Source organism: Onthophagus taurus, chromosome 1 (assembly GCF_036711975.1).
Source record: "Onthophagus taurus isolate NC chromosome 1, IU_Otau_3.0, whole genome shotgun sequence".
NCBI lineage: Eukaryota > Metazoa > Arthropoda > Insecta > Coleoptera > Scarabaeidae > Onthophagus > Onthophagus taurus.
This window is the reverse complement of record NC_091966.1, coordinates 17357198-17382144: the sequence shown is the minus strand read 5'-3', so window position 1 is coordinate 17382144 and position 24947 is coordinate 17357198. Positions and strand designations below refer to the sequence as shown.

General features: G+C 32.6%; 1 protein-coding gene across 1 annotated transcript in view; it reads right to left on the bottom strand.

Annotated features, from left to right (window-relative positions):
• The window catches only part of LOC111413261 (araucan), a 117300-nt gene that overhangs the window by 76836 nt on the left and 15517 nt on the right, over positions 1 to 24947 (bottom strand). The window contains exon 2 of the mRNA XM_071197857.1: positions 22232 to 22273. Coding sequence (XP_071053958.1) covers positions 22232 to 22273 — 42 coding nt within the window. The remainder of the gene's footprint in view (positions 1 to 22231; positions 22274 to 24947) is intronic.

Here is a 24947-nt window from a genome sequence, read left to right as displayed (position 1 = left end):
ACACACTTCATTATCTCTGACTTCCAAGAATGCCAGAATAAAAAGCTGAAGATGAAGATCAAATACGTGTTGTTTTGCCATAAAGTTCATTCATAAAGAGTTTAGTTTTTTAAAGAGTCATTGAAAGCAATCTTGCAATTATCTTTAGAGAAGTCTTTTCACTTCTTCGACTGCATGATCAGCACACCTTTGAAGACTCGCAGATGGTGAGCCAAGTTCACTTATAACTATTTCTATTATTTTCTTGGCATCTGGCAAGGAGGGAGTCAGTCTGTAATACTATATAAACCTTATTATTTTTTATATTTGTATTTCGCACCAATTGTTTTGAAAAATACTTTTTTGACTCGTCTAAATTTCACTCAGTGTATAATTTAAGCTTATTTAATGGAATTGTAGCTTACCACTTGTTTTGACGCAACAAATTTTTTAGCAAATACGTGTCTATGTGAACTTCGTATTAGTATTAACATTAGTAAATATCGACGATGAAAAATAGGAAGATGAAACAATCATTCTGGCATCACAAAATAGATAGCGTACAAAGCAAGTAATTTGAAATAAGAAGGGATTTGAAGAAACTATGAAAGAAGCTAAAGGTAATGAAATACAGCAACATTTTTGTGAAGGTAAAGGTGATATGACGCGGTAGAGTAAACATGTGCCAACAACATAAGTGAGAACTAAGAAGGTGAACACCATAAAGATAAAATTATATTCAATATTCCACAAAAATTATCAGTGTGAAAAAGATGCTAAACGTACAGATCTCCAAAACTATAGGCATTTTTGGTTTACTCTGGTTCAAATCCTATATTAATTCATAAAAGGGGCAAACAGAAATGTTTTAATGGTAACTGGAGTAATTAAATAAGACATCATGAAGCTTTCTTCTGGACACCAACCTTGGTCAAGCATGCATTATTATAATAAAATTCATAATGATATAATCCAGAAAAGATAATTGCTTATAATTTTACAAAAAGTGGCGATGAAGTTTTACAAACTATATGGCAGATATAATTGTGCTACAAGCAGATGGCCTATGCAAAATTCCTGTAGAACTTATTTATAGAAGGTAATAAACTTAAATAAACTGGGATACCTTTTTATTAATTTAAGAATTGACTATTTTTTGAACACTTCCCATAAATAAATTCAAGTAGGAAAAATTCAATACGGGCTTGTATTATTCACATTTACTAATAATGATGGTTATAGTTATATTATGCGTAGTAGGATATGATTAGATTAACTTAGATGAGGTTAACATAGACTAAGATATGTGCAACAGAAAAACTTGCAGTTCTTCAATTTCAGTTATATCTATAATTTTTGGATGAATATGAAGAAGTTATGATTATGTTAAATGTGTCTCTCTTTACTCACTGCCAGTGACAAAGTTGCAGGTAAGTTGAATTTTAATAAAACATTTTAACATTTATTTATTAATACTTTAACCCTATAGAGATGGAAAGCATCAAATTTAATTTGCGAAATTCTGTGTTGTTGGCAAATACAATATATTACATAGATACAAAGCGTCAAAACAGTTATTTGTGTAAATTATAGAGATTGGTCCTAAAATTGATCCCAGAAAAACGCCAGACAGCACAATAGCATTACTAGACAGGTCCTATTAGAAGACATTATCTGCTTTTACTTGCAAAAACCAAATAATGGAGGAGAATAATATAGGAGAATACATCCCAATATAAATTATTTTTTCAGCATTTGTTTCGTATTTTAATATCAGGATGCTCTCTGATAGTCATGATAACGCTTATATGACATTATTGCTGTAGAAACGCTTGAAGTTGTGCACTCAAATTTTATGTTCCACGAAAAGTATGTAGATTCACAAAACCTGTTTTGGATCACGTCAAATGTTTAGCTAAAGATGAGTAGATAGTTTTTCACCAACTTATTGGAAGTATTATGATTTGCTTTTTGGGATTGCTATAGAGTTCTCATTTCATTCAATGAACATCGCAAATATCACTAGAAGATTGCTGTTTAACTATTTGGCCTTACATGACCCATATTTTTAACTGTTGTTTGGTAGAAAATGTACTTCGAGGTTCGGCTCAGCTCCATACCATTCTCTTGCTTGATGGTGGTTGAGGTGGCTCCTGGAAAGCATTTTTGTCTTATCGAAATATATCTTATGGCATCGTTTCATGTGGTTGCCCAGGTACGTCGTAGAACTTGTAGAGTTTTTGCAATAGATAGCTCAAACAGCTTCATCACACCACCACGTACAACAGAACATGTCCGCAATTCGCATCCTTTTTTTTTGAAAGGCAGGGGATTATGCGAAAACAAAATTTGAAGAACGACTGCTAAACGACATACTCCAGAAAACTGACCAACGAGGATAAGAACCGATAGAGCACAGATACGGTAAGCAGTGAACACAATGGTTTAAATACTACGTTATTCTAAATTTTGACACAGTTGATTACTCAGTGTAATAGATGTTTATGTGTGGTGATTTTAGGTGTGAACAGTGAAGCGTTTACCTTTGTGCTTGGTAAAACGCAAAGAATAAAAGTAAGTAAAGATGTCTTTGTGTTGTTATCTTTAATGTTTAACTCATATCTGTCTTAATCCAAAGGCGAAGTCAACATCTGTATAGATGATAAATAATTTTATTATTCCTTTAATAATTTCAACGAGGTAGAAACTGTAATTAACCGTGGTTTGTGATAATTCGAATGTTAATTTTGAGACATCGATTTCGATGTACTTTATGGTCCTACGTAATGTGACTGAACTTGACCGGAATATAGCATTGGGAGAACAGATTAAACATGTTCAGGAAGTGAAACGTTTTGAATTACTGGTAGACAACACGTTTCGATGTAGAACATAATCAATAGGTACACTAAGTATCGCCCATATTTGTGTACTAAAATAAATAAAAAGCTATAGAATAACTGAGCAATACAAAATTAACATTCTTACGACCTATTTTATCAGAGTCAATAATGATAGTTTTAATTGAGGTTTGTAACCATGACAAAGCTTATTTAATCAATCAGACATTTAGGGATAGAACATTGGTTTTGTTTGCAAAGTATTCCCTCTAAACATCATCTATAAAATTACGTAATTTGTGGTAGGCATTATTTTCATGTTGATGACTTCTTCTCAGTTTGGAGTTGGTCATGTCTCAGTTTTTCATCACAGGTTTTTTTTTGAAGTGAAGCTGTATTGCTGTATTGAGGAAAGGTATATTAATATCTGGAGAGATGTTATTCTTAAAATCATCATTACAAATCTTGCAGACTGGCTAGGAAAGGACCGTCATTAACTTATATTGGGTTAAAAGCCGAATAAGGGATGAAGTGCTATACGAATAAAACACTCATTGGTGGATTGACCAACAAGATATAAATTTTTGAACGGTTGAGATATATTTTTGACTGATTATACTTCATACTGATAATCTTCCAAGTCAAGTTCAGAGCGTGTTTTATCTGCTTGGATGATTGGGGTATGTGTCAAAATAATTTCATTTCAATTTGAATTGTAGCCTAATTGATTCTATGATTTTTTTCAATATAACCTATACATTTTAAAAAATTTGTGATCTGAACGAATTTTGCCAATGAATTATAAAAAGATATTGTGACATATTTTGACAAATTTAAAAAAGTGAAATATTAAGACGAATTGGTGTGTCTTAACCATAAGTTTGTTGGTGAACCATCGCTACTACAAACGGTCATAATGACAGATATCAAGGACCCTAAGTGATTATCCCTTATACGTTCGTCCCCAGGAAAGCGGTCCTCATAGAACCCGTAATTACCGCGGCAGGTGTGAGGTGTCTTTTACCTTTTTCTTTTAAATTATGCTTGGACATTTAACGGTGTTATTTTTCTATAAATACGATAAACACATCCGCTAATACGAAATACATTATTTATTGATTGCCATATCTTAAATTATTATGTTCGATTTAAAATATGATAATGAACATAGTACATTATTAGTTAGAATTTACGGAATGTTGAAAAAAATATGTAAATATTTAAATATGTAAATGATCGGAGTTTTGTAAAACACATGTTCGCACCTTTTCACCAAACGATCTCAATACAAATTCGGCTATCGTTGCCGTCTATCACACCGTAATACACTTTATTGCTACGAAACCTAAAATATATGCGTACCAGCCGCATGAATATTCATCCAATATGCATATGCGTACAAGACATACGTATGCGGGAAGATAACAGTGCTAATTGTTTTTATACTTTAATTACAACCGCATTAATTCGCGGCACCTTTAATTGAAAAGTCTCGTATAGAGACGCGGTTATTTCCTTCGTCGTGCAAAAGCACCTTTCAACCTCGCGCGTTGGATACAGTGTAATTATGTAAAAGTTACACGGGAAGATAGGTTCAAGTTATGGGAAAAACGAAACCGTTTTGAAACGAATCGAATACTCTTAGGATGCTTTATAGGGGGCTTTATAAATAAAGCAGTTATAAACCATGACTTGACTGATGTTCGTACGTCGCATCGTGACGTTTTAATGCACTTGTTAGCGTAAGAACTTCATTTGTACGTTTTATACGATAACTTAGAATACAGTGTAATTTATGGAATTACTTGTTTTCAAAACAGAATTATATTTTAAAAAATATTTTTTATATATTTTTTCCGTTATTATTAAACGACGTTACATGATAAATACCCTGCCATTAATTCAAAACGACTATCTGATATTCATACCAAGTATATTAATAAAAACATCTGCACCTCATGATATTAAACGCCTTACTCCATATACGTTCAATAAGTTGGCAGGGTGTTATTTATCTTTTTATAAGATCTTACGACATTAACATGTAAATATTTATAATAGATCACTTCAAAAATTTTTTAATACAAAAATTATTTTAATTCATACAAATTTGGACAGTTATTATTCGGACTATCTGGCGTTATATTTATTTAGCGCTGAATAACAACTAAAACTAGAGCTAACACTACCACTAGAACTAACACTAGACCTAGAACTAGAAACATTTGGGTGTAGCCGTGTGTCTCTTAAGTCGGCTAAACCCGAATGTTTCTAGTTCTAGCTGTAGTGTTACTTCTATCTTTAGTTTAATGGAAAATATACAAGAATCTAACGCTGTATAACAACTAAAACTAGAACTAACACTAGACCTAGAACTGGAAACATTTGGGTTAGCCGTACGTCTCTTAAGACGGCTAAACCCGAATGTTTCCAGTTCTAGGTCTAGTATTAGTTTCACTTTTTGTTCAATAAAAATATACAAGAATCTAGCACTGACATTCATACCAAGTATATCAATAAAAACATCTTGCTCCATATACAATCAATAAGTTAGCAGGGTGTTATTTATCCTTTTATATGATCTTGCTATATTAACATGTAAATGTTTATTATAGATCACATAGATACTGATAAAGAATCTTGCGAAGAATTGGGATCCAATATTTCCAAACATAAATATAAATTAAGAAAGTACTTTATAAACTTTATACAATAACGTAATAGCCGCTCAAACGGCAATAAATTATGTGTAACCGTCTACGACGTCCGACGTTTTAATACTTTGATTGTATCTCGAATAACATAATTAAAAATAACAACGCCACTGCTTACAATAACTGACACTTTAATTTCACAGTAGATGGCGCTTAAGATGCCCCTTTTCCCTACCCGTATGGAATGAATATCTTTTACCTGACTTAATTCAATGTGAGCAATGACGTGTTTATTGATTGCATTTCGAGTATGTACATACATGGTTCCTGTGCATGTCCGTTCGTAATTGCATAATAGGGGTCAGTAGCGTTGGCGAATTAAACTCCATATTAAATGGGGTTAATAAATCTAATACTAGAAATTTACAATCTACCCTTACTAATTATTATAAACAGCTTTTTTTAAAATATAATTTGCATAATGTATTATATTTTAATTTTCTAAAAGTTTTTGTAGGTTTTTATGGTAGATAATAAAAATACAAGTAAGCTAATATGAGAATGTCGTGAAATAAAACCTGCGTAAGAGGGATTAAAATGAAGTAGGAATATCTAGATAAGTTTTAATTAAAAATGAAAACAGTTCTTTTCTTATATGTGAAACGTATTCATGTACTGTTCATTTTCTTATCGATCACGCAGCGCCTAGTTGTTGTTTTACATGTAAAACATGAATAATGTAGGGCAATACAGGGTACGCCACTCTCGGTTATATCAGAATATACGTTATAAAATAAAAAGTTGCATTCAGGTATACGACAAAATTTAATTTATGCGCATAACTAATTTTACCCAATATCTAAATAAGTTAAATTTGCAAACAAGCGCCCATGCAGGTGTTGCGATAAAACCCCTATAAATTTCTTCTAGTACGTAGGTATTTATGGGATTAACGTAAACGACATTGTAGTCCCTTTTTTCTAATTAACAACGTATCTAGGTGACTAATCTTAACGGTGTGAACATTCTTCATATGCTGGTTTAAATAAGGTGGTAATGTAGAAAATATGCTAAACGTCATTGTAGCGGGCAGCGCGCCCGGCCTAATGGCTTTAAAAGCTGTTGCGTTTTCATAAAAATAAGAACTTCAGATGTCGCGTAAAGGACCCATTTCGTTTGCAAAACCCACGAGAAAATCTCTAGAGTCCCGACATATCAGAGACCTGACAGATGCATCACAGCCACATTTTCATTACTATAGTGCTATCCCAACGGCAATTTTTGAGCACCAACGTCTTTTATGTAGATGAATATAAAGTGTACTCTATGTCGTTTCTTTACAAGGTAACAATATTTTATCATATTATGTATTAGTGATAAAAATAGGGTGTTACAGTTTCTTTCTTTGTTATATAGATTAACACTTTTAGATCAGCGAAAATAAAATAGGGAACAATACTATTAAAAACCATAGCTGACGAGGTAAAGAGGCAAATTAAGATTATACCCACTTGCAAAGCTTCAAAGCAAAGTACTCGTAGTTAACTAATCGTAATGGTTACTTTTCAAAGTTATCTGAATATCCAACTAAAAATTAGTAAGAATTAATCATTAACCAGCGTTTTATGACAATGATATGACAAATAGAAGTTTGTTTTTTTCAGTCTCTTATCGTGTTAGAGTTATTGCACATAAGCACTGAATACGTCCAAATACTTCAACCCTTTAAACTGAATTTGCATAAAAAGATTGCTATGTTTACAAAAAATTTTTGTTTTAGCTATACAACCTGCATTTAAATCGAGTATGGTAGTACAATACATATTGACCTCCATGGGATTTTAAAAGATTCAATTTACATGTAGAAGAGGTATGAGAAAAAGTTGTGTTGGGTTGGCAGGTCTTCAATGTAATTCAATGAATTCAATCAATCAATTTATTGATAAACGATCTGAACTCGTCCTGTGTATAATTAAAAGATAATCCTAGTCTAAGATTTACCGCGAAATATGGATTCCCTGAATGGATCTTCGATCAATTAGATATTTCAAATTGATGATCAGAATGAGTTTTACAGTTGCAAACTAGGCATTATACTTTTGACTTCGCGCGACGAGGTCTTTTTGATTTATCATTACATTTTCATGTTATTAATACTCTCATATAATATGTTGCACGATTTTGTTAACCACGAAAGTCATAACATTATGTGGCTTCACAACCATGTTTATAAATACGTTTCCATTTAATTTTAAAGTATCAGATTTCAAAATGTTTGGCATCAACTATGGTTACAGTACCGAATAATACTTTTGAATTTTTAACAACAAGGCTTAGTATTAAATCCTTCATCCCAAGCTAGTCATCATCTATCCTATTTCAATACTAGCACATATCGATTAATGGACAGATCCAATTCTTGGAATTTGACAACGTGTTAGATGAAGCCAGAACAGATGATGTTAGAGCCAACATTTTATCATTACCTTTGAAACTAAGTAAATATCAATCATTTGTCTGTTTAATTAAGCTTGGTCCAATACTAATATATTCTACGAAACATTCCAAAAAATAGTTATCTGAAGTTTCTGTTCTGCCGATGGATGAAGAATTAAAGTGGGCTCTGGAAGTGTACAAATGGCATTTGCTAAGCCGTAACTACGATACATACATAAAGTCGAGTTTTATTCTCCTTGTTAACACCTTCATGGAATACCTAGGAATCATCTTTAACTTCCCCTCTAGTAAGGTTAACCCACGATCCCATTATACTTACTTCAGCATTATACCATGTGACGTGTCTTCGGACATGCTTGGTGCTTGGGAAGCAGTACTTTCAAGATAGTTTCGTTGGGCTAAGAAGTCAATATTCCAGCTCCCATAATTTTGGAGACATGGTCTGATTGAAGGTGACAGCATGCTGCACAGGAATCTGTCGTATTTCTAGTCAAAGTGTACAGGTGGTTTATCAACAAGGTTATCCTAAGATTCTAATATCTGGTTAATCTGAAAGTCTTGCACTTAGCAGTATACTTGCCAAATTTTGAACAATTCATTTTAAACTCATTCTGATCATCAATTTGAAATTTCTAATTGGTCGAAGTGATTATCGCTACTAAACAGTGCAAAACCCAACCATTTCCAGTCATTTCAGTATATTTAGTAATATCACCTTGCAAGTAATTATTCAATCTGGTAACAACTTTACTCTAGTATCCCTTTAATTATACACGGGAACATTTCAGATCGTTTATCAATAAACTGATTGATTCAATTTATTGAATTACATTGAAGACCTGCCAACCCAACACAACTCTTTGTCATACCTCTTCAACATGCATTACAATTACATTGTGCTACAAAAAACTACTACCTGAAACGGAAATTCAAAAACATTAGAAATTTTTTGTAAACATAGCAATTTTTTTATACAAATTCAGTGCACAGCGCTGAAGTATTTGAACGTATTCAGTGCTTATGTTCAATTTAATCATTTAGAGTTAAAGGCATGATAAGAGATTTAAAAAAATTAGAGACAAAACTTAGTCTGTAATTACTCCTCAATACCCTTTATACAAATTTCATTTTTTGCAAGCCCCAACACAATAATGGTTGTATCACAGCCCAATTAATAAGTACTGAGGATACAGTTGTGTTTTTGGACTATAGTATATTATCATGTCACATCATGTTTGGATGGTGAAATTGAATTAGAAATCTGCATACTTCTTACACATAAGTATTGAGTGCTACAGTTTCTGTTAGCACCTCTTTAATATTCTTCTTATACGGGTAATTATTATTATTATCTAAGTGTGTCAAGCACATAATTGTGTATATCTACCATGGTAAAATTCAGGGTCGATGAATTATTAATCAAAACTTAAGCAATGAAGTTAATCGCGCTTTGATAGCGAACAAGGAAGCATCTGCTCAGTTTTATGATACAATGTAACTTATACCGATGAAGAAGGTGAAATAATCAGCTTCAACAGTTTCAACAAAAACACAATATTATATGATTTCTTAATACTACTGCAAGATTGCACACCTTTTATAAATTATTAATTTAACACCGTTGATCATGTATTATAATATGGTCATAATACATCAAAGACCATCCATATCAACGCAAATACGTGAAATCAATGACCTTGTACCTAAATATGAAATCAGAAATTCAAAAAAATATTCCATTTTATAATATATAAAAAATCAGCTGGGAGAAAGTCTTAGATGATTTACTAATGACGCAGTCTGAGCTGAACAACAACAACAGCTTAAAGTATCGGAAAAAGGAGTTAATGGAATTTGTCCAAAGGCACGAATTGGAGTTATTTAAATCAACGGAGCTCTGTAGTAGTCGATATCGCCGCAATGAAAGGTCTGACCATGCCCTATTAACTCTACACTATCCACAATCTGACATGGGACCACGATCTACTCCTCTACCACAGATAATGGTAACAAACACACTCGTCGCTTGTTTAAAAGACCATTTCCTAGTTTGTGTTCACGAGCGTTTTGTTTACATGTCAATAGGGTGAAAATACTGATTCAAGAAATGACTAGTCCACACTGATCGACACCATCGCCCAACTCAACAGTGCAATGTAAAAACTCCCTAAAATATACTGTAAAGCCTACACCAACACTGCTCCCGTTAAATATACTTTAATTTGGGAGAAAAAGAGGTTTTAAAAGGCAACGGACGCTGTTCCCCAAGACGAAGTCATCGTACGATATTCCGAAAATTGTGGAATCTTTTGGAAAATTATAAAAACACTAAAGAACAGTAGAACGAATATACCATATTGCACACTATATACAGTGTGTTAATTAATTATCGTACCCGACGTCATCATTGAAAGTATGCTACTAATATGCAATACCAATACTGTGATATTGTATTGGTATTGCATAATATGCAATACCAATACTGTGATATTGGTTGCATTCTTGCAATGATGACATCGGGTACGATAATTAATTAACACACTGTACTGATAAATATTTTGACACATGTAATAGAAAAGAGATATAAACTTTATTTATATTTAGTACTTGATAGAACCCTACGTGCGGCAGTTCCAGCTTCAACCTTTCTTGGCATGTGTTTTACAAGTCCTTGTATAATTGCTGCTGGTATTTTCTTCTACTCGGCTTGGAAAAGACACGTAAATTCTTTCACCGATATTGTATGGTTGTTGCTGCCCTTAACTCTGCGATCCAATTCGTCCAATTATGATCATGATGATTTTAAGATGAATGGTAAAGTTAACGATTTACTAAACGGCGTACAATCTTGTAGTAATACAATATTTTAAAATTATTGTTAAGAACATAAACGATATCATTATCAGGTTATATGTTCTAGCTAAAGAACATAAAGCTCGAACTAAAGCTAATAATAGCTTTTCTTTTCAACTAAATCGTGTTCATGTCACGGTAAGTTCAGACACATTTCTCTAACATTGTTTTTATTACAGTGAATATAAGCTTGAGTATCTGCGTATACATACGTTTTACCCTACCCTGAAACTAGAAAGTAAGAGGTAAACAATAAGGCAGATAGAATTTTAACAAATACCGCATTGGGTTGCTGATGTATGTGAATAATCCACATCCCACCTCCATTTAGAAAGCTTGAAAATCATAGCAAACAGATTCGTCCAACCCCAAATAACTTAACATCATCCCATGATAAGTTTCATCGTCAACTCTATTAACCTGTTTTCGTTAACATTTAGTACACCATCTTTGATCTTCAATAGTGCAGTACAACAGCTATGATCTTTAGACAACAAAGTTTGAGAAATGAAATGATCTGGTCATTTTCACAGTAGTAGACAAATACGCAATTCACCTAGCGGCATTAAATCTGCACATTGCCTTATTCTAGAACTTCATCATGATTTTCAAAATGTCTGTAAGCAAGGGAGTAAATGATGTGGTAAAGGACTACTGACATACTGGAGATCATGGATATTTAAGAGCATGATCATTTGATGATTTTAATGACCACAAAAAAACTCATAAAATATAGTATCATGATTCGAGAAATGACGACATTAATATCTTCAACTCCATTACTCAGCTAAACGCAAACCACAACAAACTGTTTATGGCAGCTGCAGATTTTTTGTAAATTTTTATAGATAAGCGTTTATTTTTGGCAAATTTACATGAAATGCTATTTCAAAGAGTTTTGTGTGTGGCAATCTTTTTGATAAGATTCGTAATTACTCATGAATGATTTACTCAACTTGATTTATTAAACCAACTACGCCATCCTTAACTTTAAATATTAGACGAGAATCGGAAGTGTAAACTTTTACATAATGGAGTCTTATAAGACCTGCCTAATTTTGTTAATTATATTTTGCATAAAACCTCCTCAGGATAAGGACTTTGTTGTACAAATTAAATTTAGAGAAATATAAAAAACTGAATGATGAAAAACTTATTACAAATTTAAAGTTGCTGTTAATAAATTCGTTCATTAAGAAATTAAATTTAAATATAATATTGTAATATTAATATGAATTCAAGAAATTAATTTGTATTTTAATTGAGCTCATAACAACGATATAATAAATTATTTACAAAACACAAAGTATTACTTTTAAAAGATTAATTTTATTACATCAATTACCATAAGTCGTCCATTTAAATAAATACCCATACGGTGAACGTCAAGGCTAATAAACAAAATTTAATTGAATTAAATTATAATAACGGCTTAGTAACAACTAACGGTATACGTTTTTAAGTGACAATCAAAAAAACGAATGTTATTTGTGTGGGCATCTGCATTTTTAACAATAAGACGTTAAGTTCGACAAACAAGATGATAGCGTAAACGCCAGGAAACATATGTAAAAATTACAATTAACCCTTGTAAAAGAAGCGTTTTTACAACAGTATTATAAATATTTATGCCGCCAATTAGTGGTAAAAATAATTATTTTTTGTTGTGTGGACGCGCCGGTAAACGGCCATAATAAGCTCTGGGTCCCCGAAATGTGTGGCCAAGAGTGACAGAGATGGTCGATGCCCACGTTTATTATAAAGTGAGGTTCTGTAAACATCTGCTAGGTCGAAAATGGATATTAAAAGTAACTTATAATAACTTGTTCTATATTCATGAACGATAATTTTTCGAATTTTATTTCGTCTTTCTTTGTATAGATGCGTGAAAGAGATGATGAGTAAGAAATCTTTTACAAACTATAAACAATGATAATGAAACGTTTACGATGTGGTGGATGGATTCGAGAACAAAAGATTCGTGGTTATAATTTGCGTATAAAAATGGGTGCTTTGTGGGTTCAAAGGAAAGGTGTTTTGGGTTCGTTAATGTATTCGTACGGGAACAGTCATAATAACTCGACATCAGAGGAGTTTCATATGCTGCTGAAACCGTTCTTTTTCTTTTTCGTTTATTTTTTGAAAATATTAAATTAATACCCTTGTTTCCGCTCTTTATTCTCCGCTAATAAATTTTTTGGCAACCTACCTGCCAGCGAGTTTAGTAGATCTTTCAAGTTGAACCGTTTCCTCTTTGGTTTATTATAGCCGTAACGTGGTACACGTGCTTTCAAATTAGGAGGTTTATTATTAGGTTTTTGAATAGGCCATAAAAAACTAAACGAGAATTGAAAATGAAGGAAAGAATGAAGTATATCAACTTAATGGTTTATTTCTTAGATATTATAATAAATTTATAATTGAGGTGTTACGTAATATGATATCGTGATCAGTGTGGAATAGAAAACTGGTTGACAGATGATGTAAGGACCACCTATGTTCTTGAACAAGGCATATACAGTAATCCGATTATACGCAATATAAAATGGTACATTCGTATCTAATAAAAACAGGGCCGTTCGTTCGCAGCTGAAAAGAATTAGACGCGCGTCGTCGGGCATAATCCGGCGTTTCAAGTTTTTTCTCTCTCTTTCTTCGCGAGTGTTATTGTTAATTAAGCCGCTTCAAGTAAAATATGTAGGTTACATATGTATTCGTGGCGGGGCACATGAATATTCAAACGGATTATGGTTATTGGGACTTCTTTCTACGGAGTCGGACGTCAAATTTCTTACGATTAACACTACTAACTGAAACCGCCAAATTAAAAATGCCACTTAATATAGATTACGGACGAGGAACCTTATAATTGCCCAGATAAAACCATACCGCTTGGATGAGAATAAATTAAAATACCATTAACATACAAAAATAGATTCTCATAAATATTCCATTTTGACTTTGCAATTATTGGTAGCATTTTGTACACGAGGCAATTATTAGCACACGTGGTGCAATTTTTCACAAGACTATTATATAGGTTTATTAAAAGTACCACGGATCATGGAAACGTCCGGTTTAGAAAATAAAGTAACTTTCACGGACGCCGCGTTAACAACTTACCAACGTTTCTTGCAGACGGATTTTTTCCCTTTATGTTTTATGATTACCCAGCGTAATGCAAATCCGCAACATCATGATTGTATACGTTAGTGGAATGAAATTACTATCGCTAATAATCTATCGCACTTTTTAAGATTAATGGCAAGGTTCTTCAAAGTGCAATGAGTACCTTGTTAGCGGTTAAGTGATTTATACTTAATTGAAAGTGAGTTACTTCACTTTTCATTCAGGGTCGAATTATTAAAAAAAACTTATTTGGCATTTTAAGTCATAAGTGGTTGTCTGTTGCAGATTGATATTATAAATGCTAATTATTTCCAGTATTTATTAATGTATTAATTTTCGAATTGCAATTTCACCCAGATTTCTATTGGTTGGGTTTGTTCAGGAATTTGATTGGGTTTGGTATCTATGGGGTTCGGCAAATTTTTTAACTCCTTGTTGTAATAATATCCTGTACTACTACTTCTATATATATTACTCAATTACAGAACAATTGAAATTTCAGTTCATATTTTAATAGCAAAAGTTAGTGTTTCTTATTTTACAAAAAATATTAATGAGAGTTTATATTTTATATTTGGATATTTAACGGTGGCTAAAGAATGCGAAAGGGTGCAAAGAGGGCCATAGTGCTTAATCAGGAAGAATTTGGAAAATTATTGTTGCCATAAACAAATATTCTGATATTGTTTCATTTTGTTTTCAATACTATGGAGGCGGCGACTTTATCCGGACTTTAATACAAATACATCTATTTAATTGATTATAGTTAATCATTGTTTTGCTTGGTTGAGATTTAAAAAGATAATATCTTGATTTAATAATTTTTACGTTATTCCTTTCTGTTTTACGTTTCAGTGAGAGGTGGCATAAATCTCTCGCTGATTGTGAATTTAAAAAGTATTTAAGTAAATACTTTATTTAGTGTAGCATACTTAACGAATATCATAGACTAGGTTCATCAAATTTATGCGTTGTTATAGAGGTGCTTTGGGCGGAGGTGTGGTAATTTATATAAAAATAGAGTAGATTGGTTTCTTCTATATTAGAATTAGACCTTTAAAAAGAGCAGAAGTGGATTCGTTTCTGGTTGACAGACGTAAGTTTTGCAATAGGGTGCCATATAGAATACAAAAAATTGTAAATACTTGTATTAAATAATCAATTATTGCATCAACTTAATGTTTAAAGTGTATGTACTAGAATATAGTGGTGTTAACTCTAATTAGGCTATAGATAAGGTACTATGGTAACAATTGAATACATTGTGACAAGCAATAATGTATTCCTACAAATATAATTAAGGCTTAGAGAATGCTTTTATCATATTACGTTAACCATTATAGTTGATACAATTTTGCCCAACTCAAAGAGGACCAATATCACAGATCGTTAGAGTTGCTGAGCAACTTCATTATTTATTTATTTATTTATTGAAATACACAGGTTTCCCTAATTATATATTTCAACTAAGTAATCAAGTTACAAAAATAAAAAAGAAATCATTTAACTTAAACGAATAACAACAACAGCAATTAAACACATTCACGACTCTGCAAGCGCTAAAAGACATTTCTCACCGAAGAGTTTGTAGGACAGTGAAAATATCGGTAATACAAAGTTAACCGCTAAACTGTTGTATAACATAAGTATCTTAATCAATGTGGAATTTCTTCTCAATTCGGTAGAGAAACGATTCACAAAAAACAAAGGCTTTGAACGACCAGAATAGGCAGGGACATAGAAACCACTGAGTAGATTGTAATATTGATGGAGCGTCTATTTTATTGCTTAATATTTTATATAAAAATCTAAGATCCAGCAACCTCCGTCTAACGGACAACCGTACTATATCAAAGTGCTTCCGAGCAAACTAATAGGATTGAAATCCAATCTGTTATATTTCTTATAGTAAATATATCTAATGAACTTGTTTTGTACTGTCTCCAGAGCATCCGAGTGTAAAGCCGTACCGGGGTTCCACACCACAACTGCATATTCCAACTTCGACCTAATTAACGAATTGTAAAGTAATTTTAAAATGTCAATATTAAGAAAAGAGTGAGCATTTCTAATAATAAAACCCAAAAGTCTTAAAGCTGACGCAGTTGTGGCTTTAACGTGCTCATTAAAATAGAAATCTTGTGTATATATTACACCTAAATTCTTCTCTCTTACGATGTTCTTTAATATAACATTATCAATATGATAATAGAAAGTTATTGGTTTTTTCTTTAATGTAAATGTAATTTTTTCACATTTTGTTACATTGAGGTGGAGCCTATTTTCATTACACTAAGTCAAAAATTTTGAATCATCAGCAAAAAGCAAGCATTCGGGCTCTTTTATGATTGTTGGCAAGTCATTAATGAATATTAAGAACAGTAAAGGTCCTAGGTTACTTCCCTGCGGAACACCAGATTCTATTTTAAATTTCTGCGACTCATTATGCTTAAAAGTAACATAGAAGGTTCTCTCTCTTCCTTAAATAAGACACAAAAATGTGCAAAGTTGATTTAGCAAATCTGTGGGAAGCCAACTTATTCAATAGCACATCATGGCTCATTTTGTCGAATGCCTTTGCAAAATCTGTTTATACTACATCTACCGGACCTCTTCTATCTAATTCAAATCTTCCATACTCATTTAAAATGGTTAAGTTAGTTTCTACAGATCGGTGAGGAATAAAACCATGTTGGTTAATGTGTAAGGATTTTTTGATATGATTGAATATAGTATTGTAAACAATGTGCTCAAAAACTTTTGCAAAGCAAGATATAATAATAACTGATATTGGTCTATTATTGGTTATTTCACCTATAGAACCTGATTAATGGATGGGCATGAATTATCAGTAGATCACAAGCAGTTTTAGTAGGTGGTAAGGTATATTTTGCATTATTTATTAACAATATTATGCGGTCGAATATATCTCCAGATTTTAATATCAATACTACGATGTTTTCGAGATATATTCGACATAACAGTTCTAAGCTGATGATAGCCAACTTTACTATTTATGCCAACTTGTGGACAAGGAGGTCTTAGCGTTTCTTATAGACAAATACACACTTTAAAATATTTACATTATCTAGATCACTAAGTTCAATCAAAACTGCATCGTTTTTGCATGTTTAGTTTTGATACTTCTCTTGACTTCTCTGTGGGATTTTTCTCTGAGACCAATAGAGTGCAAAATATGGTTCAAATTAGTAAGTGATGATGATTTATCATATCAAATGATGTAGTATAATCCGATAATGAAATAACAAGTATCTCAGTCTTGTCGACACGAAGTAACATGTCATCAAAAAGAAACAGCAGTATGTAAGAGTAATGTAAAGTAAGAGATGATCATGTAATTGACAGAAAACTATTTTAGTAACTATCAAGTACCTTAAAGAGAGGACAACGTGAAATTTGTATATCTCGCAGAAGCAAGAGTCTTCGGAAAAGGAATAACTATGAAATAATAATAATAAGCCTTTATTTAGATAATGTAGGTAGGAGATCAACTGGCGAAGTTTACTCCAAGGCTATTCTGTACTTAACCAGTTACTTTCCCAAACAAAAGGAATAATAACATGACAACACTTTTCTATCAAATAAAAGTATAACACTCCAAAGAACTAAAACACAATACATAATAAATTACATAACAGCGGAGCTTAATCACCTAAAGTAAAATTACTTTAATTCATACAAATCGCTAGTATTAGTCTTATTCACATCTATGATAATGACAAAAATAATTGCTTACTGGACCTAGAAAAACGTGTTAAATTCATTTGCTTTAAATCAACTGGAAGATTATTATATAATTTAATGGCATTTTAAAATAAAGATCTCTGAAACATTGCCGTAGTATGACGAGAAATTTCATGTTACAACATGTTACAACAACGCGTAGAAAGCCCGCTCACTGTATTTCTATCAATGAACAACTCACGCAAACGTACAGGAGCCGTAGGGGAAGTCAGCAAGCCATGAACAAAACAGACCATATGATGCTGCCAGCGATTGTCCATTTTTATCCAGTTCAACCCTTTGCATGCATGAGAGATATGGTCATATTTACGTAGACCCAATATCAATCTTGAGCAGCAGTTTCGAATTTTTTGCAATCTCAACTTGCATACCAACGTCTAACAAGGGCCATAAATGAAATCGCAATAATTAAACACTGAGAGTACAAGTGATTCACACAATGTTCTTTTCAAATTATGATTTAAAAAACGACGACTTGAGTACAACAATCTCAACGAAGCAAACGACTTTTACACCAAATTTTTAATAAGTTCCTCAAATCTCAATTGGAATCAATTACCAGACCAAGGCTCCTCGCTGCATTTACAACAGGGATCAAACTACCTGCAATAACAATATTTGAGTTTCCGGAAAGAAACTCAAGAGCTTTTTTGTTACCAAAATATAGTATAGATGACTTGTCCGGATTGATTTGGAAACAATGTTGGTAAGAAATCAGAGCCATCAACTCTAAATCACGATTAATCTTAGTCAATCATCTCAGTCTTCAGACAATCTAAATTTAGAATAAATCTGAGTATCATCAGCATATGCTTATATACTTGAGTGTAGTTTAGGATTTAAGATAAGTGTTGTGTAAATTGAAAACACCAGCGGTCCCAGAATTTTATTAAGATGGAAGGAGAAATATTATTATTATATTTAACAGAAAATGTTTACAATAGTCAGAGAAAATCAATTATATCTATCTATATATCATGTCGTTATTGATTATATGCCTCAATATGACTACACTTCAGTGCTCGTTGTAGTATGAAATACAAATAATTCTTTAAATTTCTTAATTATTTCTATATATGTTTCCATAAATGTAAACTGTAAATGTTATACAATTTCATTATATTTTATAGTATTCTTAATGCCTTTAGTCTCAGTTTGAAACGTTGCAATACTCTATCTCCCTCGTTTCCATCATATTCTGAGATATGTGTTGTTTATTTCTGCACAAAACTGGTGCAGATTCTAGATAATGCTTATTATTAGATTTCGCTGGCTGCCTATTGCACATTTAGCAACAACACGTCTTGGCCCCAAGCATCCTTTAATTATGCGAAATTTCACATTGTCCAGTCTCAGTTAAACCGAGGTCTCTTGCGGCCGAGGCGCTACATAACCTGTTCACCATTTTTGTATCTACATGGTATCAACTGCAGTGCCACGTCCTCAAATCACTTTGACTTAATCGTGCGAAAGTATAAATTGTCCGATCTTATTTAAGTCGCTTACGGCCGAAGTGCAACAATTGATACCATATTGATACAACATTAATTAACACGTAAAGTAACGATAAAGCAAGAATCCTCGGCTTTTTAGACCAGAAAATGTATGATTTCGCATTATTAAGGTCACTTGCAAGTCAAGCGTTACTATTGATGCTATATACAATGTTGAAGAACACATATCGTAGCGTCGCTAGCGTGGCTTAAATGGAAATAGACGAAATGGAATTATTAAGCCGAGATCTCTTGCGGCCAAGGCGCTATAATTGATACCATATTGATATAAAATTGGTTAACATGTGATGTAACAAGTGATCTCGACTTAATCGTGCTAAAGCGTCCATTCTCGTTTAAACTCATTCTCGCTAGATCATATGTTAACTTATCTTGTATTGATATATTAGCAATTGTAGCGCCTTGGCTTACAATTAGTGAGCACATAAAGGAGAACTCGCCTCAAAGGACAACAGATAATTTAAAACAGATTTCGAGTAATTAAAGTTTGGTGGTTTACAGCCGATGTATTTCATCTTCAGTGAAGATAAAGTCAGGGATTTATTCATGTACACATTGCGGTTTTATTTTTAGAAAGCAAATTCATATTTGTGTATTTCCCTCGTTACTCTTCAGTTTCGTTCGTAGTTTCAATGCAGCAAGTGAACATAGTAATCACGAAATAGCTTCATAGTTTGAAGTTGATCAGAAGAAGAAAGTCAAAGTCAAGTTAATGCTAGTGCAACTACTGCACAATGCCACAAATTCTCCTTTAAGGACTACATCTTCAAATATAATTCTTAATCTGCCAAGATTAAAAGGTCCAACAGCAAGTGCTTCGCTTACAACACCTTTTGATGCTTGGTCTCTTCTGTTTACCGAAGACATTGTGAATGAAATTTTAGTACCAGCATCTAGTTACGTAGGACATTTGGATACAATTGAATTAAAAACATTTTTGGCACTTTTGATTTTGGGTGTAATGTCCGAAGACCATTTTTTGTTTCTTATGTCAACAGTCAGATTTGACGATCAAACTAGAAGGAGTGATAGAATTGACAATAGCGATAGACTTGCTGCAATATCAAATATAGGTATATATAATATTTTTAATAACAACTACCAAAATAAATTTAGTTGCAGTAAATATAATTCCAACAATTGATAAGTCGTGTAATAATTCTAATATGTTGTCGTCGCTGGAATGCTCATTGAATTTAGGGGCCGTTGCAGATTAAAGGAATACATTAAAAGCAAAACTAAGAAATATGGCATCAAAATAATATATTTATGTGAAAAATACACTATGTACTCACAGGGAAAACAGTGGAACTTAATTCTATAAAACCAGAAGTTTTAGCAATTCAAAATACTAATCGGAATGTTACAGAAGACAATTCAATACAGTTGTTAGATAAATTAAAACAAGTTGGGCTGGCATATGTTGGAACACTACCCAGGAATAAACGAGCCCATCCTCAACAAAAACTCAGAAAAGTGCAAGTACTGTGGTGATAATTGTTATTGTGATAAAATGTTATGATGTAAATTGGTTTTGTTAATTCTTGTTTCTGTCGACTTTACTTCTTTATTAAAACACGATTTGAAATGTGCTATTTTCTGTACAACTATAGCAAAAATTTAACTTTTTTCAAATCTTCAAGCACGAGGCGAATATCTACTAACAGCAAAGAATAATCTCTTTAAATTTTAAATAAAGCTGTTATGAAATATCCTGATCTCCATGGGGATACTTTTCTTTGATCTTTCTGAAACCGTTTTGCTGCTAAAAGAGCTCTGCTTAAGCTCTCCTTATAGTTCCTTTATACGTTTTAATAAAATTATTATTTATACGGTTGTTAAAAAATCATTATAATCATATTTAGTGAATTTAGAAATGTCATCGAAATTATCATCATCGAAAATTTGACGATTATGTATTTTTTTAAAATATTTTTCGAAATATTTCTTGTCGTATTTAAATATAAAATATGTACAGTTATAAACATTACACGCAAACGACTACTTTAAAGGGCGTTTTACAGCTTTTCATTTGCGTTTACAAATAGAACCGCCTTCATTATACCAACCATGCTACTTCTACAGACGGATTGCCACTTAAACACAATCATTCCGGGCAGGGTAATTTTAAGGTGGACGTAAACCCACGGAAGCCTCCAATAATTATCGGTTGCTTGTAGAGAAATTAGCATAATAATTAAAGTAATCTATACTCACTTACAAGTGCGTTAACAACAAAACTAGTTACCATCGCGAGTATTTGTATGGTGTTTTCACGGTTGAAGATTATTACCTAATTAATTTCCCTTTTTGTCTCTATTAACACTATTTATTACAAGTCATTGTAACGATGTTAAAATGTTTCGCCTCTGGTCGTCGTTGGTATTCATGTAAAAAATATATACTTGTATAGTATGTTCGTTATGAGGAAACGCGACGCGCACGTGTTGTTTGAAAGGAATCGGCGTAATTAAACAACTTCCGGAATGGACACGTATAATCCCTCCCTTTCCAACGCTTTAAGACACCTGCATTAACTCACCCGAAGGAATTTTACATGCTAACTTTCAAGGTAGAACATATAATATTATTATATTGAAGAATTTAATATTTTTTAAAATTAATAAGATAAGAAAATATTAAGTCATTGACTTGCCCGTTTTATCCATACTGAATTAGAACTGTTCCAAGAAGTAACGTATAAATTTTCTACTCGCATTTCTCCATATAACCAAGCGTTTAAGAATGGACTCGTACGTTTGAGTGAACAGTTCCGTAGGGTTTGCAGCGGTGGAAACAATTAAAGATGTTTTAAGAAACCATTTAGACGGGGTTACGACGGGATATTACCACGAGAAATGCCACCCGCGTATTAATCTAATCGTTTTATGATGGAAACTTGACACTTTGTTTACAGCCCAGGATAATGAAGCGGGGAACATTTAATAATTAAACTTTTTACCTGTCCCGTTTCATTTTTCAAATCAACTAACTGTTTATGAGTCGTAAACATTTTTAAGTGTATGGTAATATCACTTACCTCTGAAGAGACGCAATAGGGACTGAAGCTAGCGAGGTCTTTCTAGAAAATAGAAACTTAGTATTACTTGGTATATAAAAAAATAATGATTAATAAACGTATATATTACGGTACATTTATCATTAGTCAATGTTTAACAACGAACGTCTACGTTGTTTATGGCCCACGGTTGTATCTGTCAATAGTACTTCCATAGGATTTTATTTCCCGGGAGAGAAAACCGATCGTATTTCAGATAAACCCGGACCGTGCTAATTATCGTAAATTTTTTATTTCATAAAAGTCTACCTTCATTACCTATATCGATTTACAGCGCTACTCTCAACGACCTAATCAGTAACCGACGGCAGGAAGAAATAAAAAATTAAAAAGAAAATAATAATAATCCCTTGGCCGAACGAAACACAACTATACATAAATAAACACGTAGGTACGGGTAATTACACGAAGGCTAATAAATAATTCCGTTAGCATTATCTTCGGATCTACAAGTGTGTCCTAATCACGAATTCTGTCGGTAGTGTTGTACGGCAGCGTGCTTTAAACTACCTTTAATAATGTTCCTATAGATAGATAGTTGAGAAATAGGATAGATAAAGTTTCCATTCATTAAAAGAAAGAAATCATGATATTTTTGCAAAAATGAGTATTAAGCAAAAACGATCATGTTATCTTATTATTTGTGAAGAAAAATGTTTGAAGTAAATAAAACATGGGTCATAACATCAAAATTAAATTATGAAATACACTTCAACACCTGGATTCATTACTATCATCGTGTTTACCTTCGGGGAATTAAAAGGTCCAATCCAGATTAAAGTTGATGTTTTTTCCTGTGTATGATAATTGATGATGATTTAGCGTATGTCATTACAAGTAAATATTTGTTTTGGTGAAAAACTTGATATGCGCTGGATGATTTATTCAGGAATGATTATCCAGCGCATATCTGCGCAGATACCGTTACTGGTTTCTATGTCGAATATTTAGATTACAAACACAAGAATTGGATCCAGCGTTAGAATGAGTGATTTGAAACACTTTGGTCATTACCTCTAGTCTCATAAATCTAACTAATATGTAAATTAATAAAATGAAAAATTGACCAGTTATTGAATTAATAAAATGAAAAATTGCAATGTGCACTTTCATTAATTTGTTTATTTAAAATCTTAGTCTTACATGTTTCGATATAACATCATCATCAGAGACGCTACAAAAGATGTAATTAAAGTATTAAACAATTTGTAAAAAATTAGAGACACGTGTTAAATAATTCTTCTAAAAAGAAGTTAAAAATGAAAGTGAAATTAAAAGTTACTTACTGCGTCAAATGTATGTTGTGAAAATTAATATGCAAATAATGAATATGCAAATACCAAGATTGTACGTTACATTTAGTTAAGGGTTTATTAAGCTGTACCACTATTGATTGTTTAACCCAAACTCAAATTGAAGAGAAAACTCAACGTTGCAGAGATGTTTTAAAAAAACTGCTTGCAATTGTAACATTTTAAGCATGTCGCAGTATGGCCTGCAGAAGTCATTAGTTAATATTTGACTCAGTTTCAAGTGAGAGAAGCGGCAATTTTACATATTTAGTAAAGTTAATAACCAGATTTTATCCAATATAGTAATTATACTACATTGGGTAGTAGCCATTAGGCCATTATCTCGGAAAAAATATTCAAAGTGTTGAGTAACTGTCAATTATTATAACATTCAAATACTATACAGGGTGAGTCGGGAGGAACGGACCAAACTTTAGGAGTGTATTGTACGCTTGAAAATAATGTAAAAAAAACTCATATGTTGTTATCCGATTTTCATTTGTTTTCAATTGATTGCATAACTACAGTTAAACATTTAACGTAGATTTGACAGCTTGATTTGCATTAAGTGCTATAAAATGCCAAGTACTTATTCACATTTAGAATATACAGACATGTTATTTGTATATGGTTTTTGTAACGGGAGTGCTGCAGCTGCTGCAGATGAATATCGTCAACGGTTTCCAAATCGCAGACATCATAATAAAAACGTTTTTATTAGGGTTTTTAATAAACTGCGCGAAACCGGTACACTTCCCAGCGTTAAAGTAACATCTGAACGAGCTACGCGTCAATCTTTAAATGAAGTAGAACATATTTTGGATCTAGTAGAAGAAGATGCAACGACCAGCTCACGCAGAATTGCTGTTCAATTAGACATCCCACAAAAGAAAGTAATAAACACACTCCACGAGCAATGCTTATATCCATACCATTTAGGTAAGGTACAACATCTACTGCCGGAAGATTATGTTAAACGAGTCGAATTTTGTCGGTGGATAAATAATGATCATCGTGTTGTATCGCATATTCTTTTCACGGATGAAGCAACATTTACCCGCGACGGCCTACATAATACTCGTAATAGTCACGTATGGTCCGATGAAAATCCCCATGCAACAATCGAAAACAACTTTCAACACAAGTTTTCGGTAAATGTGTGGTGTGATATGATCAACGGTTATTTAATTGGCCCTTTCATTTTGGAGAATCGCCTCACAGGAAACCATTACCTAGAGTTTTTACAAAATGAATTAAATGATTTACTGCAGGATGTTCCTCTAAACATTAGAAGGCAAATGTACTTTCAACGCGATGGAGCTCCGGCGCATTTCGCTCGTCAGGTCAAGCTACATTTGGACGAAAGGTTTCCAGGGCGTTGGATT